This window comes from Equus caballus, chromosome 9 (assembly GCF_041296265.1).
Source record: "Equus caballus isolate H_3958 breed thoroughbred chromosome 9, TB-T2T, whole genome shotgun sequence".
Lineage (NCBI taxonomy): Eukaryota > Metazoa > Chordata > Mammalia > Perissodactyla > Equidae > Equus > Equus caballus.
Window position 1 is genome coordinate 2,523,061 of NC_091692.1, and position 19,923 is coordinate 2,542,983.

The 19,923-nt window shown below is 40.7% G+C and overlaps 1 protein-coding gene and 1 pseudogene across 26 annotated transcripts in view; one reads left to right on the forward strand and one right to left on the reverse strand.

Annotated features, from left to right (window-relative positions):
• Positions 1–19,923, reverse strand: part of WWP1 (WW domain containing E3 ubiquitin protein ligase 1) — a 106,622-nt gene that overhangs the window by 65,650 nt on the left and 21,049 nt on the right. For all 26 annotated transcript variants that reach the window (XM_023648362.2, XM_070222057.1, XM_070222062.1 and 23 more), the window contains 3 exons: positions 13,839–13,929; positions 7,812–7,950; positions 7,032–7,156 (listed from right to left, as the gene is read on the reverse strand). In XM_023648362.2, coding sequence (XP_023504130.2) covers positions 7,032–7,156; positions 7,812–7,950; positions 13,839–13,908 — 334 coding nt within the window. In that variant the 5' untranslated portion in view covers positions 13,909–13,929. The remainder of the gene's footprint in view (positions 1–7,031; positions 7,157–7,811; positions 7,951–13,838; positions 13,930–19,923) is intronic.
• LOC111775074 (eukaryotic translation initiation factor 4B pseudogene) lies at positions 15,362–19,188 on the forward strand (annotated as a pseudogene).

Below are 19,923 nucleotides of genomic sequence, written 5' to 3' on the forward strand. Positions count from 1 at the left end.
CTCTCCCTTTGAAAGGCCAGGACACCTCTGTACAATCGGAAGTTGAGTTCAGTTCAAGACGGACCCTCTTCCTTATTGCAATAGGATATTATTGATTAAAATCTGTCCTGACCACTTTAACTAGTGTCCAGCTTCGTTTCTTTGACAACAGAGGGATGTTTCCTTTGCAACTTAAGAAAGTGTGGGGTGGAGAGGAAAAAATCTACCTCAGATATCAGTATCTAACACTGGTGACATAAAGAAAAGCAAGCTGAAAATACCACACACCTCTGCAGAGCCAACCAAATAACTTCCACAATTTAGAATGGCATTCAAATGATCTTAACACACCACTGAAGGTTAACTGAGGTGCAAATGAGGCTTAAATCCACAAAAGTTGTGAGACAACACATAGAGGACTGCATGAGCACAAGCTCTGGACACCATCCACCCAGGCTTACTCCACAAAACAAATGAAGCTTAAGGGCTTGAAGGCTCACTAGGGTTAAAATGTGAAGAAGTGGTGGACCTCCCCGGAAAGCTGCAGTTGGACTTTTCCTGGGAAAGTACAGGTGATTTTACGGTGGGCTAGTTGTGGCTTTTATTCAAGGCTATGGACGGCCACAACAACTCATATTACATCACGAAGGCTGAAGAAGTAAACATCTTCAAAAACAGAAGAAACAGCTAGTTGAATGAATACTCCAAACTCACCCCAAACGAATCAGGAGAATGGATATGTAAAAACATGAATTTATGAGAATAAAATGCCAGGGCCTTGAGTACAGAAAGAAATTAGCCTCATAAATTTGAAGAGGAACAATGACCTCGGCCACTGCAAAATTCATTTTGATATGGGAGACTGCTGAATTCGTATTATGGTGGATGTAGACAAGTGATCAGAAACTGTCTTCTTTACATGTTTCTTCCTTAAACTCAATAAATGTTCATTTAATGAAGAAAAGTCCTAAATCTAACAATGTAAAGAACACAATTAATTTTATGGGCTTCTAATTTTTGTCAAGTTGTCAGAAGATATGACAGGTAAAATATGTGGCTGGCCTTGTGGCGTAGTGGTTAAGTTTGCACATGACGCTTCAGCAGCCCAGGGGTCACAGGTTCGGATCCCAGGTACAGACCCAGCAGCACTCAACAAGCCGTGCTGTGGCAGCATCCCACATAAAACAGGAAGATTGGCAGAGATGTCAGCTCAGCGAAATATTCCTCAAGCAAAACAAACGAAAAAAGAGGATTGGCAAGACATTAGCTCAGGGCCAATCTTCCCCACAAGAAAAGGTAAAAAATGCAACTTCTGGGAAAACAGGAAAGCTACAGAGCCTGCATCACTGTCAAGACAGAAAAAGGAGGAGGGCCTGCCTGCTAAGTGGAACACAGAATGTTAGCAGGCCACATCCACCCGTGTGATAAGAAAAATTAAAATATGAAAAAACTGGGTAGCAACAGGAGGGAATTAACTTAGATGTCCTTTTCACACCATTATCTATAATAATTCCATGTATGTTACAGAATTAAATATACAGACGCACTAAACAATCAATTGAAAACACTAAGGAAGTGATTAGCGATGAAGAGACTGCTCTCCTGAAAGCAGCAGCAGAGCATACTCAGAAGACAAGGAGGAGACGAGCCGACAGAGCAGTCAGACAACAGCGAGCCAGAAGCAGAAATGAAGACGGAATTAAGACTCTCGAAGGTGTTAAAACCAGGAGCTGGATTTGTTCTTTTAGCCAAGCAGCTTTCAAACTAGTGTGACAAGGAGGGTCCCAAGAAAGTTAATTCAGGAACTGTGGGGGTAACAGAGTTATGGGCATGTGACTGTGTGTCTGTGCACACTGCGTGGCCCAAGACTGCCCTAAGTTTTATACACAGTAAGACTCTACAGTAAGACTTATTTGAATAAGTGAGTTTCTTCTCTAAAATTTTTTTAAACCTCTAGCTGTCTACTGAGCAAAGCACTGAGCAACACAGATGAATAAGACAGTCTCTACTTTCAAGCGGCTCATTAATGCCACTGTCTTTGTGATTTCCAGTTCTCACAGAGTCATCTCAAATCCTTACAACATTTTCCACTAGGACCAACCACGCCCCCTCATCCCTAAAACGACCCTAGACTATCATGGCCCCCACAAATATTTCCTGTGGTCCCAGTTACCTCCTCTATATTGGAATCTGCCTTTAAGGTCTTTATCTTGTCCACTATTCCCATCAGAAACTGTTTCTCAAAGTGTCTTGCCGGAAACCATACTGGAACTGTTGAGGCATTCTAGATGCAGGGCTCCTTAAAAGCCAGACCAGCTTTCAGTGTTGTTCTCTTCTTTCATTGTCACAAGACCTAAAGACTCAGTCTACTTTTGTTTCCTCTCAGGAGAGTCCACTCCCACTTCATCCCTTAAAAACCTCTTCTCTGGGGGGCTGGCCCCGTGGCCGAGTGGTTAAGTTCGCGCGCTCCACTGCAGGCGGCCCAGTGTTTCGTTGGTTCGAATCCTGGGCGCGGACATGGCACTGCTCATCAGACCACGCTGAGGCGGCGTCCCACATGCCACAACCAGAAGAACCCACAACGAAGAATATACAACTATGTACTGGGGGGCTTTGGGGAGAAAAAGGAAATAATAAAATCTTTAAAAAACAAAAAAAAACAAAAAAAACCCTCTTCTCTGGAAACAGCGGTGGAACAGGGCCACACGCCTAGACCACCCCTCCACTGCAGCCTTCGATAAAGGCGCCCAGATTCTACTCATTTAAGGTGCTGGTTATCAAACATTTCCTGGATACGGCACAGCTCCAAAACATAATACCCTTTCATTAGCAACCTTTCTGCCCAGACCAGTGAGTGAATTCTTACCTGACAGTGGAGACAAGGAACGTTTTTAGTACCGAGTATCTTTATTCATCACCAGGTAGTCATGTTTTAGTTGGGCTATTGTGTTGTTCTTAAACAGTTTTTATTTCTTTGCTTCTTTTAAAAGTAAATACCACAACACCCCCAAAATTTAACCAGAGTTCATTCAACTGACACCTGACTAAATCCAGAGTCCAGAGGTTAAATGAAAGGCAACCAAGAATTTTATCAATTATCAAAGTATTTTTAAATTCTACAAGGCTGTCTTGAACTGTATTAATTTTCTATTACTTCTAATCAAAATTAAGCAGCTAAGAATCAGAAAACCTGTGTTCTAGTCATAACTCTGCAAGTAACTGTACTCATGAGAAAGTCACTTAGATTAAGTTATTCAATGAATGAAATGAGTGACTGGGATTCACGCCCATAGTTTCTTCCATCATTAAAGCACTATGATTCTATCACGAGGTTTAATTTTTTAAATTAATCTACTTACCTTTTGTTATGGGCTAAGTTGTGTCCCCCTAAATTCCTCCTAAAAAATGCATGTATTGAAGTCTTAACCCCTGGTGCCTCGGAAGGCGACCCTCTCTGGAAATGGGATCTTTAAAGAGGTAGTTAAGTGAAATGGGGTCATTAGGGGGTCCCTAATCCAACACGACCGGCATCCTTACAAGAAGAGGAGATCTGGACACAGACAGGCACAGAGGGCAGGGCCTGTGAAGGCACAAGGAAAGACGCCCACCTGCAAGCCAAGGAGAGTCCTCAGAAGACATCGACTCTGCCAACACCTTGGCCTCAAGCTTCCAGTTCCAGAATTGTGAGAAAGTACATTTCTGCTGTTCAAACCACTCCATCTGTGGCGTTTGGGTATGACAGCCCTGGCAGACTAACACACCTTTCAACTGTCCAAAAAACCACCTGCCTGCCCAGGGCATAGAAGATGCTACCACGACGATCTCTGAAGCCACGCACATCAGAAATATATGAATTTTATAAAACTTTATTTTTCCTCCGAGCATATTCGGCTCAACTAAATCCTAAGACGTAACTTTAAGTTTACACATTTTATAAGAGTTTCATTTCAAAGTACGTTGACATTACAACCTTCCTACCACAATCACTTTGGCAGGTAAGTATTACAATCTTTGTATAGAGGATAATTATAATCTTCTATGAAGGTTCAGTACAGTCTGTAATAACAATGGAAAACAACCTAAATGGCAACAATAGGAGCATGGTTTTAAAAAATTATAGTATATGGCAAAATATTGTAAAACTACTAAAAATCAGGTTTCAAAGAATACCACTGAATTATACAGGGAAATGCACGTTATATAACATTAAGAGAACTAAGCAGAGTATGATCCCAATTGTTATACACAGATACATGCAGACAAAATTATCTCTGAGCTATGAGATTAAGAGAAATAATTATGAGTACTAAAAAAGAAGTTCTATGCAATTGCTTATTTCAGTGCAGAAACAGCATATAAATAGGTGAAACAAAATATTCAATTCCAAAATAATATGGGTTAACTGAGGTATTACGTATCTACACCAATGATACCGTATAGCCAGGAAAAAAGTACAAATCCAGCACCATCAGACCAGGCAAGGTGCTGTATGCTTACAAAACCGACTACTTATTTCTATAACCAAGACGGTTTGCACAACCAAAAAAAAAGCCAAGGCATAGCAGAGAATCAAACTTTCCAGGCTTCAAGAGAATATCTTTTTAAATCAGAATACATAAAAATTAGTATGGCTTTTACATTTGCCTGACTCATAACTCCTTATGTTTAAAAACTACATCAAAAACTGATTTTCAAATTATACGTGGATTTTCTTTTTTGTTAAAAACAGAAAAATCCTTAAAAAAAGTCAACTTATTTTAAATATTAGCATTTTAAGCCTTAACCCAAAATCTACTTTTAGGAATTAATGAGAAAATTTCTAAGGAATTAAGATGAATACAAAGATTTATATATTTGAATAAGGGCACTTGAGTGAACTATTAGAAACTACCTAAATGTCAAAGAATAGACTTGTTAAATAAATTATCGTGTGAAAAAACATTGCATGGTCCTTAAGAATCATAAACTAGAACTCTGGTTTTTAATCTTCTTTGGGTCACACAGTGTTTCAAGAATTTGATAAAAGCAATGAACTCTCTCACCAGAATTAGAACATAAACTCAAATTTTTGAATACAGTGATAGGAACTTTACAAATAATTGAAGCTTAAACTATCCTAAGAATCCAAAAATTCGATAACATGGAAAAATTATATTATAGTGTTATATAAAAAAAGCAAAAAAGCAGGGGATAAGCCAGTAGATGCAAAGAAGAAAACAAATGTGGTTTTGTCTATGAACAAGAAAAAGACAAGAGACCAAATTATTAGGGGTGGTTACCCTTGCATAGTAGAATTACAGATAATTGTTATATTCTTTTGTGATTTTCTGTATTCTCCAGGTTGTCTACAATGAACTAGTTACAAAATGAAAAAAGAAAATTTAAGAGGTAGAATTTATTTTGTACAAACATAACTGTTATTAACCAACTAGTAGGCTCAGATAACAATCATTATTTCAAGTTTTGCATGTGTGTGTGTGTGTGTGTGTGTGAGAGGAAGATTCACCCTGTGCTAACATCTGTGCCAATCTTCCTCTACTTTGTATGTGGGATGCCTCCACAGCGTGTGTGTGTGTGTGTGTGTGTGTGTGAGGAAGATTCCCCCTGCGCTAACATCTGTGCCAATCTTCCTTTACTTTGTATGTGGGATGCCTCCACAGCGTGTGTGTGTGTGTGTGTGTGTGTGTGTGTGTGTGAGGAAGATTCCCCCTGTGCTAACATCTGTGCCAATCTTCCTCTACTTTGTATGTGGGATGCCTCCACAGCGTGTGTGTGTGTGTGTGTGAGGAAGATTCACCCTGTGCTAACATCTGTGCCAATCTTCCTCTACTTTGTATGTGGGATGCCTCCACAGCGTGTGTGTGTGTGTGTGTGTGAGGAAGATTCCCCCTGCGCTAACATCTGTGCCAATCTTCCTCTACTTTGTATGTGGGATGCCTCCACAGCGTGTGTGTGTGTGTGTGTGTGTGTGTGTGTGTGAGGAAGATTCCCCCTGCGCTAACATCTGTGCCAATCTTCCTCTACTTTGTATGTGGGATGCCTCCACAGCGTGTGTGTGTGTGTGTGTGTGTGTGTGTGTGTGTGAGGAAGATTCCCCCTGCGCTAACATCTGTGCCAGTCCTCCTCTACTGTGTATGTGGGATGCCTCCACAGCGTGTGTGTGTGTGTGTGTGTGTGTGAGGAAGATTCCTCTACTTTGTATGTGGGATGCCTCCACAGCGTGTGTGTGTGTGTGTGTGTGTGTGTGTGTGTGAGGAAGATTCCTCTACTTTGTATGTGGGATGCCTCCCCAGCGTGTGTGTGTGTGTGTGTGTGTGTGTGTGTGTGTGAGGAAGATTCCTCTACTTTGTATGTGGGATGCCTCCACAGCGTGTGTGTGTGTGTGTGTGTGTGTGTGTGTGTGAGGAAGATTCCTCTACTTTGTATGTGGGATGCCTCCACAGCGTGTGTGTGTGTGTGTGTGTGTGTGTGTGTGAGGAAGATTCCTCTACTTAGTATGTGGGATGCCTCCCCAGCGTGTGTGTGTGTGTGTGTGTGTGTGTGTGAGGAAGATTCCTCTACTTAGTATGTGGGATGCCTCCACAGCGTGTGTGTGTGTGTGTGTGTGTGAGGAAGATTCCTCTACTTAGTATGTGGGATGCCTCCACAGCGTGGATGGGGAGTGGAGCACATCCTCGTCCGGGATCCGAACCCAGGAACCCTAGGGCCCCCGAAACGGAGGACACGAACTTCAATCACTGGATCCCGGAGCAGCCCCTTAAGTTGTAAAGCATCTAAAGTATCTACGAGTAAGTACATGAGAAATCACTGATGACCACTGATAACAGGGCACCCAGGGATGCCTGGGGTCATCCTGTAAGTCTGCAGGATGGGGAACGGCCACGGTAAATGGTTCCCATTTCACACAACACCACAACTTAAAAGCAGTCACAGGCAATAACTGAAGTTCTCCTTTGTAAATACAAAACTATTTTTTGCTTTTGGACTTCAGGATACTTTCAAAGTGTCTAAAATAAACTTTTAAAGAAACAAAGATTGGAACAAAAACTTACATTTTCTATTGTGTATTAACAGAGCTTGTTTCAAATCTATTGTTGCTCTTCCTAATAAAGCGTCTGCTTTCAAAGTGTGATGGCTCCAAACTCGAAACTCCAACGTAGTCTGTGGGGTCACATTTCTGTAAGGGTAAAATTACAACAAAAATACAGGAGTACACACCATTAGTCTAAGGCATAATTCCTATTAAATAATCTGCTTCAATAATTTTTTAAAAGCCATGAATTCAGCTTGAGGAAAAATTATTGTATGAAATAGCATACTACGTGAATTATAAATAAAAATAATATTTACTTTCAATACATTAGGACTTTAATAACTAGATAATTTTTGTACTTAGGAAACTAAAACACCAGCGATACATCATAAGTCTGAGACTTCGCAATAACACTATTTCAATTTGAACAAATTTCTAAAGATATAAGACAACTGATGGCATTAATTATAATACAAAAGTTCCTTACATTATATTTCAAAAATTACAAAATTAAGGATGATTGATTTTTTGCCTTATTTATTTTTACAAGACAGTAAGAAAAAATCTGGCTATATGGAAATAATTTAGTTTATAAAGCAAAAGCAAGGATATTAGGCCTCCTCTCTAAAGCAAATGAAATTAACTAAAAACTTTTTCATACTTTAAACTGTCTATTCACACTGGAAAATAACAGCACTCATTACCACAAAATAGCACTCATCCTACAAAATACTTTTTAAAACATTTCAAGAAGTACGCTCCTTTGTGAAGATTTTCCATTTTTATAAGAGAGACTTACACGGTCAGCTGTTCATCCCATTTTGGATTAGAAGAACTACTGGATTTTGCTGTTTTCTTAATTTCTCCATCCACAACTACTTCTGTATATATTGCTGTTCCAAACCAATTCTTTTTTCTTTTTAGTTTGGCACTAGAAACTAACAGAAATATGATAATCACTAGCGAATATAAGTAGCCCAAAGGCAGTATTTTGTACGAATAAATCAGTAAAAACAGAACTATGCTTCTTGTGCATCTCAACTTCTTTTCATTGGCAGAATGAAAAAACAACACAAAATTAATAACGCCTGAGAACTGCCTGAAGTTTTTTAACAGTTTTATTGAAATAAAATTCACATACCACATAATTCATCCATTGAAACTACACAATTTGATGGTTTTAATATACTCAGAGTTGTGCAACCATCGCCACGATCAATTTTAAAACGTATTCACCAACCCAGAAAGAAACCCCATTCCATCAAGCAGTCACCCTCCTATTTCCTGAACCCCTCCCAAACCCTCTCCTGCCCCCAGCTTAGGCAACTACTAATCTCCTCTCTGTCTCTATAGATTTGCCTATTTTGAACATTTCGGACTAACAGAGTCATACAACATGCGGTCTTTTTGAGACTAGCTTCTTTCTCTTAGCATGTTTCCAAAGTTCATCCACGTTGTATCAGTACTTCACTCCTTTTATTGACAAATAATATTCCACTGTATGGATATAGCACTTTTTATTTATCCATTCATCAGCTGATAGACATTTGGGCTGTTTCAACCTTTTGGCTGTTGTGCACACACTGCTATGAACATGAGGGCACACGTTTTTGTGTGGACATAGGTTTCCATTTCACTTGGGCAGATATCCAGGCATGGAATTGCTGGGTCATATGGTAACTGTGTTGAAGGACTGCCAGACTGTTTTCCAAAGTGGCTGGATCATTTCACACTCCCACCAGCAGTAACTAAGGGTTCTGATTTCTCCACATCCTCACCAACCATCTGAATTTAATACTGAACTGCATCAAGCCTAACTGCCTTCAGATTCGACACACCTATTAACCCCTCTGCCAGGCAGCATTCACAACTTGCCCATTGGAAATTAAATAAACTTGGGCAATTTAAAAATGGTTTACCTGGAAAGTTGGTTTCAAAAAAAATAAAGTATTTGCTTTTCCAAATAAAATCTTTTAAACCAAAATGTCATTACAGAAGTTAATCACCACCCTTTACAGAAAGTCAGTTTTAAATCTAATTGATCTAAGATTTGGAGGAAGACTTAATTTAGGCTAAACATTTGATTTTAAATAATTTTTCCAACTACTGATTCAAATGGGGAATAAATACTTTCACGGAAAAGTACTGACTATCAAGCAGCAAGAACAATTCATCGAAATCACCTCGATAATCAATCCCCTATGAACACCATGGACCTGGGAGGAGAAAGGTCACAGGGCCTTCCAGCTGCTCCTGCACCACAGGTGAAGGATACGCACGTGAATAATCTACTGCAGGTTCCCGGACTCCTGCACCACAGGTGAAGGATATGCACATGAATAATCTACTGCGGGCTCCCCGACTCCTGCACCACAGGTGAAGGATATGCACATGAATAATCTACTGCGGGCTCCCCGACTCCTGCACCACAGGTGAAGGATACGCATGTGAATAATCTACTGCGGGCTCCCACTCTATTGCAAGAGGATAGCACATATGTAAACAGTCACACAAGTCAGTCACTGAAATGCAATGCGATAAGCACTACAGCAGAAGCACAGGGCTTGAACAGGAGTCCTCAATCAGCATCTGAAGAACAGCAAGGGGGATCCAAAGGGAACGCTATTCTATGAAGTGGCAACACACGGCAATCGAAGAGTGATCAATGTTGCACCTGAAGAGCTACCAACGGGGCCCAGCCCTGGTGGAGAGTGGTTAAGTTTGGCACGCTCCACTGTGGCAGAAGGGCTTGGTTCCCGGGCTCGGACCGGCACCACTCGTCCATCAGTGGCCATGCTGTGGCAGTGGTTCACACACAAAAAGACTGGCAATGGATGTTGGCTCAGGTGAATCTTCCTCAGCAAAAAGAAGAGAGCTATTATCAGGGTTTTGGTGACACTCACTTCCATCCTTCTCTGTTTCAAACTGCTCTAAGTTCAACACCTCTATAGTGATACAGAAGACACAGGCTTCTCTCTCCCAAGAAATCCTCCAATCAAGATTCTTCACTCCAAATAAAAGTGCCACTTTCTCAGTACACACAGGTCTTCTCTACACACTGGAAGAAGGGGAGGCTGTATTGGATGGTGTTGAAAACACACGGTGTCTTTTCAACAAATGGTGCTGGAACATCTGGACATCCACGTGCAAAAAATAATCTAAACACAAACCTTACATCCTTCACAAAAATGAACTCAAACTGTCACAGGGGCCTAAATGTAAAACACAAAACTATAAAACTCCTAGAAGATAATAGTAGAGGAAACCCCAATGATCTTGGGTGTGGCAATGACTTTTCAGATAGAAGATGAATGGCACAATCCATGAAAGAAATAACTACTAAGATGCACTTCATTAAAATAAAAATTTCTGCTCTGCAGAAGAAATGTCAAGAGAATGAGAAGACAAGCCACAGATTGGGAGAAAATATACAACCCTTAAAACTCAACAATAAGAAAACAACCTGATTTAACAGGTCAAAGACCTTAACAGACACCCCATCAAAGATATAAAGATGGCAGATAAGCACATGAAAAGAAACTCCACGTCATATGCCACCAGGGAAATGCAAATTAAACGACGAGATACCATTACACAACTAACAGAGTGGACGAAATCTGGAACACTGACAATGCCAAATGCTGGTGAGGGTGTGCAGCAAGAGAAGCCTCAATCATTGCCAGTGGGAACACCAAATGGTACAGCCACTCTGGAAAACAGTTTGGCAGTTTCTTACAAACTAAGCAGAGGCCTACCATACAATCCAATTAACTGCACTCCTTGGTATTTACCCAAAGCTGAAAACTTATGTCCACACAGAAACCCACACACGGATGCCCACAGCAGCTGTATTCACAACGGCCGAAACTGGGAAGCAACCACGATGCCCTCAGTGCGCGAATGGAGAACAAGCTGTGGTTCATCTGGACAACGGAATAGTACTCAGAACTAAACACAAATGAGCCATGGAGCCATGGAGAGATATGCGGAAACCGAAACGCATGTTACTAAATGAAAAAAGCCAATCTGAAAAGGCTACACACTGCACGATTCCAACGACACAACACTGTGGAACAGGCAAACCTACTGCGACAGTAAAAACCAGTGGTTCTCAGGGATTAGGGAACGGGCTGAGGGAGGAACAGGCGAAGCTCAGAGGGCTTCTAGGGCAGTGAAATACTGAAATACTGTGTGATACCATAATGACGGGTGTATGTCATCGTACATTTGTCCAACGCCACAGAACTTACAACGCCAAGAGTGAACCATAACGTGAACTAGGGACTCGGGTAGTCAGGACGTGTCGGTGTAGGTTCATCAACTGTAACAAACGTACCGCTCTGTCGAGGGATCCTGACAACGGGGGAGGGTATGCGTGTGTTGGGGCATCGGTATACAGGAAATCTCTGTGCCTTCCTCTCAATCTTGCCATGAACCTAACACTGTTCTAACAAAATAGTCTTAAAACAAACAAGAGCACTGAGGTGACCATATCTGGGTTAATACTTGAACTCTGCCACTTACTAGATATCTGACCTTAAGTCAGCCAATCAGTCTCTCCAACCCTCAATTTTCCCATCTGAAACACAGGAGAACAGCAGTACCCGATTCTCAGAATTGCTGAGTGAAGGCGTGCAAAGTACTAGTATCACCAGTGAATGCCGGGCACGCAACAACAGTGCCTATTACTCTATTATTATTACTGACTGCACAGTATTAACTCTTCTGAGTTAATTACAGAGACATTCATAATACATCCATTGTATATCTTTAATTGGAGAAATCCTCAATAATACTAGATGCTGGCAAAGAAAGTGACTTTTAAAAGACACAATTTTTTATCTCACAAGGAATTTATAATATGCTGGCAAAAAATGTGCATACAAATAACTAGAACACTATCATGTTAAATAACTAAAAGATAACCTTATCAATTAAAATTAACCTTATTAATGAGATCTTACAACCTTACTAATTAGATTAATCTGATTAACCTTATTAATAAGAATTCTAATTAGTAGAATATATAGGATAAACTCTATTTCTCCATTTAATGAGTGTCCTTCAGTGTTACACACAGAATGTCCTCTATTGTAAGATTATATAAATACTGAAAATCTATCAGAAAAAGGAAGACATCTGTGTATGTATGTAGAGAAAGAGAATTTAAAAATCCCACTCGCAATAATACCCCCCAAAAGAAACTAGTAATAAACTTAAGAAATGTACAGGATCCACCTGAAGATAACCATAAAACTTTACTGATGGACATAAAAAACCTGAAGGGAATGACATGATATACTCCTGGATCTGGAAGTGTCAGCACTAAAATATTTCAACTATCTCCAATAAATGATTTTTAAATGATCTAAACGAAAACACTAACATTGGTTTTGAGGGATTTTTTCTGGGGAGAAAATGCAGAGGAAAAGGGAGGGAGACTCTAAAATTCAAACGAAAGGTAAAGTAACTTAGAGAACAGTGAAGTCATATTTTAAAATGCAAATTAATGAGAGATTTCTCCCAATACATTTTTTTAAAGTACTATAAAGTAAAAATAACACTGAAAACTCCTAGAAACAAGACCTCACAATACTGAGCGCCATCCCCCCCTTCTCCCACCACGGTCCCGCCCTTCCAAGGGCAGCATTGTCTACAAGGTTCTAAGAACAAAACCGCTTACGCACCTCCCGCCTCGGCTACACCCAGACAGCAGCATACCATACACAGTTCCACACCTCGCTCTCCACTTAACAAAATCATCTCAGAACTTGGCTCCTACTGGGACACATACTCATTTATTTCATTTCATTGTCTACCTAAAATTCCACCGCTAGTCTTTTGCTATTAACAACTCTCTTTATATATAATTATATAGAGAGAGAGTACAAACTCTTCCTATATATATAACTTCTGGAGTTTATCTTGCAGATAGTTGCACTGTTCATATAAGTAATATATATATGAATATTTAATTATATATTGTTTATAATTACATAAACGACATAAGTTTATAAACTTTTATTTGTAATTATATAAACAATATAAATATCTGCAAGATAAATTCCTAGAAGTAAAACAGCTAGCTTAAGGACCACTCCCCTTGAGTCACATACGCAAGTGCAAGACTGAACTGTGTGAAGTCCCCTTGCCATGGCTCTTTCACACTTTTGCAAAGGCTGTCCCCACTCCTTCTAACGCTGTCCGCTGCCAACCCAACTGAGATGAACTCCAATTCCTCCAGCAAGAGTGAAAGTCTCACGCTCCGTGAGCCCCTCTCTTACCCTGCTCTCCTATGTCCACGCCGCCTCCAACCCCAAGCAGACCTCAGACACCTTCCTGGAAGTGCTCACTGTCTCCAGTCAATGAACACTCTGCACGGTGCTTCCATACAAAACAAACCTGCTTCACCACTATACATAAACTCCTGGAGAACTGAGGCCTGTATTCTCATCTGTGTAATTCCACTTAAATATCTGCCCAGGGATTGAATGGATGGCTAAAGGAACGAAAGACGGCCTTCAGCATCCTTCTCCAACCTAATAATCATCTAAAGACCAACTCAATGATGCTTATTCCAATACCCAAATTCTCCCACTACCAAAGAGGATACATTTTTTCTGCATCTAGCATCTATTCAAAAAATATTTATTAAATAAATAAACTACTCTTAGAGAGTATCTACCTTAGAGGCCTGTTGCCATCAAACACACTACAGTATGAATCTAAAAGACAAGATATGTATGAAGCAAGTCTGCTAAATTAGGATTAAAAAGAAAGCTTCAACAGGGAATCACTATTTTAAATTATTATGAAAATAACTTACCAGTTACCTGTAACTGTAACCTTCCACTGTGGTTATTACCAGTATCAGACCTTGGTGAAGCAGTGGCCATGTCCCAAAATTCAGCTTAAACCTACAAAAAATTTAATTTATTCATGTGTTAGACAAGAGATTGTAATTTTCAATATGACTAAAACTATTTGGTTGAATCAACTAAGAAACCACATCTACTACAATATTTTCAACCCATCACATGTTGATACACCCAGTTGTCCTCCATGCAAAATTAAGACTTCGTACTACAAGCATTACAGAAGAATACTGCCAATAAACCATATCTGGGTCAATTTGAGCAAATGATCCCGGGTCACGTGTTGATTCATAAATAAAATAAACAGATAAGCAATTTTTATCTATTTTATTATTATACGTTACATAGAATAACAATATTATTATACGTTTTATTCATTTGTTTGTTCGTTTACTCGTTATCTGAACCACCTGAGTAGGTTGCCCTTTTACCCTTTAACTTTTTAGGTATGTATTTCCTAAGAATAGAAATATTCTCTTAAATAACAACAGTACAATGACCAAATTCAGGAATCTAACTAGTCTATTACCATCCAATACACAGTCCATATTCTATAACTTCATCAATTGTCCCAATAACGCTCTTCATCAATAATACAGGACCTAGTTGAGGTTTTTACACTGCCTCAGTTGTCATGTCCACAGTAAATCTTGCGTGCTGCTTTTTATAGATAATTTTTTTCAAGTTCTGCTTCACTCCTCTACCCCCTTTTCACTTTTTAAATAAAAGAGCAGAGCTACTTCAGTTTTCTTCCACATGACCAATATCTTAAGGCTAAACTTCTATCCACCCTTAACCTACTAAAGATAAAGTGAGACATTCTGGGCAAGATTGAGAAATATTAATGACTATTAATGTTTATCTTGTTTTTCCCTATTTGTAGTCTTTTCTACGCTCCATTTAGATCCTTCCTCCAAATTCAAGGACCCAATACTCTAAAAATCATTATACTCTCTTCACCTGTTTATAGTTGCATGTATTATGTATCTGCGTGTGTGTGCGTGCGCGTGTGCATAAACCAACAAGATAAATAGTTGCTTACTGTTTGACTTAACTGACCCCTATTAACATATATTCCCAGGTCTGAGACCTCACTTGGACCAACGCTCTCATTGTGCAGATGAGAAAACAGACTCAAGGATCACATCTACCTGCAGGTACAGTAGCTGTCATGTTCATATAAGAAAATCAACGGAAATGGAAGCCTTAGATAATCAATGGACAATGAAGAAAACCAATGGAAATTGAAAGTTTTCAATTTCCAGGAATCTGGTATACAAGATATTATAAAAGGTCTTTCTGCTTTAATGCAAACAGATCCTGGATAAATTAAAACCAATGTACTTTTCAAACACTGTGATGTTCTCAAGAAGTATGAGGAATTATCAAGCCTGTCCCCACTCCACATAATAGTAGCCAAAAAAACCAACAAAACAAACTTTTTTTAAGTGAGTTGAAATAACACAAGGGAACGATGAGTAGTAAGCAAAAGAATTCGGTAGAGTGTTGCCCTGGATGTGCACACTGATGGCAGCAGTGGGATCAAGAGACACAGCGGGGGGCCTGCTGTGAGGTCAGGGAGCCCAGACTCTGCCAGCAAGCTGGGGCCCAAGTCAGCAGGAACTGCTAACACACAGCTGAGGCACACACAGACGCTCTCAGGAAAGCACCCCAACTTAAGCCACCGGGTTCACCCAAGATGACGAGCAACCAACTATGAGCCTATAATTTAAAAATCAAACTTATGAGAAAACAAGCCACCATGATTGAGTCAGCAGAAACCAAAAATAATAGTTTCCAACCCTCCAAGTACTTTAAATGTTATGATTATCATATAAACTTTTAAAAATTACTTTTAGAAATAAAAGATAAAATAAAATACAGTCAAGCAAAAGGAGACTATGAAAATGGCACTGCACATGTGAAAAAGAACCAGCCAGAATTTGTTTAAACTCTTTATTTTAGAATAGTTCCAAATTTACAGAAAAGCTGTGACGATAGTCGAGTTCTCATATACCCCACACCCAGTCTCCTCTATCATTAGCATCTTACATTAGTATGCCACACTGGTCATAATTAATGAACAAATACCAACACATCCCTATTAACTAAAGTCCACAGTTCATTCAGATTAGGCAGAACTTGAGAGCCTCAGTAAACTTGAATATAAATCTGCAAAAATCATTTAGAAGGAGTGCTGAAACAAAGAGATGGAAAACACCAAAGAGAGGTTCTAAGACACGAAGGATAAACTGAGATCTGACATATATTTCTACTCATAGTCTCAGAAAAATGAAGGAAGAAGGGGGTCATACTAGGAGAGAAAACAACTTAATTTTCTGCAACCAATGAAAGACATTTATCCACAATTTTAAGAAACACAGCCTACATAAGAGAGGCAGGATAAACATAAAGAAATTCACACTAAGACACACAGCCCTGAAAGCGCAGAACACCAGAGACCAGGTGAAAAGCAGCCAGAGAGAAGGAGAGTACAGACAAAGGAGGAGAGCAAAGCACTAGCGGGACTCTCACCAGCCACAATGGAGGCACACAAGGGGAACAAGCACCCACAAAGACTGAGACGAAAGCATTCAACCACCAAGGCTCTCTCTGGGGATCGCAGAAGGCGTTAGGACACCCCAGATCCATCCAACAGTTCCCCAACAGCAGATCTCCGCTTCAGGAAAACCTAAAGGACGCGCTTCATCAAAGAGTAAGACGAGCACAGGAGGAGGATCTGAGACACAGGAAGGGGGAGGGCTGAAGAGACTGCTGAGCACACAAGTGAGTCTACAAAACACCGTCTGAATCAAGTAACAATAACACCTTATGACGGTGTTTACACAAAAACACTACAAACCACTAAAATACGGGACAAAGGAACAGAGGCACAGAGCGGAGGGGCAGGGCAGTGAATGCAGTCAGTCCCCGCCCTGTTCAGCAGAGGGATCAGCATCTGGCTGAACTGTACACTGGACAGTATTCCCAGCAGAACTTCAAGAGTAATCACAAAAGAAGACAAATAAGAGGGCATAATTTCCAAACTAGTAGAGAAGAACAAAATACAATAAGAAAACGACTCAACCAATCCAAAAAAAGGCTTGAAAGGAAAGAAAAAAAAAACATACAAATAACCAGGACTATCAGAAAACAAAGCAAGAGACTCCAAATGTAGAAGACACAATCATAATACATGTAGACGGAATTCTAAAGGAAGATAAGACACCTACAAAATAAAGACCCTGACAGGATGAAAGCAAAAATACAGAAAAGGATACATCAGACAAATATAAATGAACAGAAAGCTGGGATTAGTTACAATAGCAGACCAATAGCATTATTAAGGGTAACAAGGAAAACGATACAAGGTTCAATTCACTAAGTAGACAGAACATACATGCTTTAAAAAAAAACTGCCTAACTTTTCGTTCTCTCCTCCCAACCCACAACAACATAGCGGCCTCAGCACAAGAGAAGGGGGAGACTCTCGCTAACAGCCTTCCTGACGAAGGACGGCAGCCCTGCTGGAGGAAGCATCTATGCCCTAAACCAGTCAGCTGGGCCGATAAAACAGATGACCTGGAAGACACTTGCATCACCTGGCACAGCAGTGATGACAACAGGTACCGGCACCTCCAAGTGACCTCTGCATCCTGCCACTGCTCCACAGGCTGCTCCAAAGCCAGAACCGACCAGAGCCAGCTTCTCAAACTGCCACCCCACACTGCCCTTCTAGGGAGTGACCTGTGACGTGATGGAGTCCCCATGAAGGAGCTCTTCAGAGGACGGAGTATCAGTGCAGTGTGTTTACCACATAACTCAGCAGCCCAGAGAGCCTGGAAGGCTTCGGTTGTGCTGAGTTTGCTAAGTGCCCTGAACCTCAACAAAGAGTCTCTGGGTAATGGAACTCCAGTGGATGCCGCTGATCAAGCACAGGATAAAGACAGGGATGACTGTTCTTTTGGCTGACACAGAAATCAGGATCTGACAAAGCACATACAGACCGGAGGAATCGTCCTGCCAGAAAGCTCTGATGGCTATCCGCCTAGAGGAGTGATGACAGCTCTGAAGGCAAACACTGTGATCATTATGGAGGCCAGGATTGCTGTGACCACTAAGACTATGACAGAGGCCATGACTCCAGGATAAACAGTGCAGAAATGTATGTGGTAGTGGGTACTATAAGGACGATGACTACACAGGAAGTGGGACCACTGTGAAGACCAACATGACAGACAGTTGGCTGTAGAGCTCCAAAGACAGTTTCTCTCAAGACGATTAAAGGTGTGATGATAGAGGTCCCTCCCAAAGACCCAAACTCAACCTAAGCCTCCGAGTACTTCTAATGAAGACGACACCTCTGCTGGTACCTCCCAGTCTAGCCAAGCAGCTTCTGTCTTCGGAGGGGCAAGGCCTGTTGACTCAGCTGTGAGAGAACAAGAAGTAGAAGGGCAGCTTGAGAAGGAACAGGAGAAATCACAGCATCAGCTAGATGAACCGAAACTAGAATGACAGCCTCAGGAGAGATGTGGTTGGCAAAGTGAAGAAACTCAGGAACAGGGACAGTCAAGGACAGGAGCTGAGTGATCTCAGACTGGGACCTCAGCCACGTCTATCATGAGTCAGACCAGGATGCACGGAGAGAGAGAAGGAGAAGTCTCCGGAAAATGAAATACTCAGGAAGGCAGAAGACTGTCACTCTCCAACTTCTAAGCCTCCCAGAGCTGAGCGGCCACTAATGGTAGTGCTGGCCCCTCCACTGAAAGAGGACGCTGGGGTGAAGCGCTAAGCCTTCTGCCTGATCTCAGAGCTCTAACACAGAGCAGCAAACCCCCCACAGAGCAAGTGACGGCAGAATGCAGCCCCAGCTCAACCACCTCAGCAAGGATCAAGCAGAAAAGAGGAAAATAAAGTCGATGGGTAAATGTCCCAAAAGGTGAAAGTGGGAACTCCAGCATGGTTCAAGAGACAGAGGGAACGACGACCAATGGAAGGAGTCTGAAAGGAAACATGGCAAAAAGGAGCAAGACTAAGTCTGCAACTGAGCCAAAGAAAGCTAAAGAACCCAGCCTTTAGGTTCAGCACTGTGAGCATGCTGCTCTCTCGGTTCCTGGTGAAGATCAAAACAGGGATGATCCCACGGAGCAGACCTCAGACCTGCATTCTGTGCCGTCTACTAGTCTCTCCATCCATGTTCCCGAGCAGACCCAATCTCTATGCAGACAGGACAAAAACTCACCATCTCCTGGGAAAAGAAAACAGCCTCAAAGGACTGCTGGAACTACAGGCAGCAATTGACAAATTGGCCACTGTCGTGGGTGATTTCAACACATTCCAATTGTTCATGGGTCAAATGGACCAAAAAATAAAAATAAAAACACAATAATGAACAAGCAGGATTTAATGAACATGAACAAAACCTCATATCCAACTATTAGAAAATAAACACTGTTCTCAAGCATGTACGGGCCATACAGGAAACAACATACACACCAGGAGAAAATGAAAATCTCATTTAATTTCAGAGACTATATATCCTGTTGTTCTCAAGCTCTGATCATAAAACAATTAAGTTAAAAATCAATAATGAAAGATAAATTTGAAAAATACAGACAGAAGAAAAAACACTTCTAAATACTTCATGGGTCAGAAGAAACCATACCGAAAATTTCTTCAAAAAAAATACTAAGAACTGAATGATGATAAAAAATACTACAGACAAAAATTTGTGGGACACAGTAAAAGTTACACTTAGAGGCAAATCTATAGCCTTAAAGACTTACTAAGAACAGAAGAAAGGTTGAAAATTAATGAGTTAATAGACCAATCTGTTAAATTAGAAAGAGAATAACAGAATAAACCTAAAGAAAGTAGGAGATAATAAAGATTAAAAACTAATAAAGTAGAAAAAACATAACAGAAAGGATCAACAAAGTCAGAGTTCTCAGAAACACTAAAACAAACAAATGCCTGGCAAGACTAATGAAGGGCAGGGCCACCCCTGTGGCCAAATGGTTAAGTTCCCACTCTGCT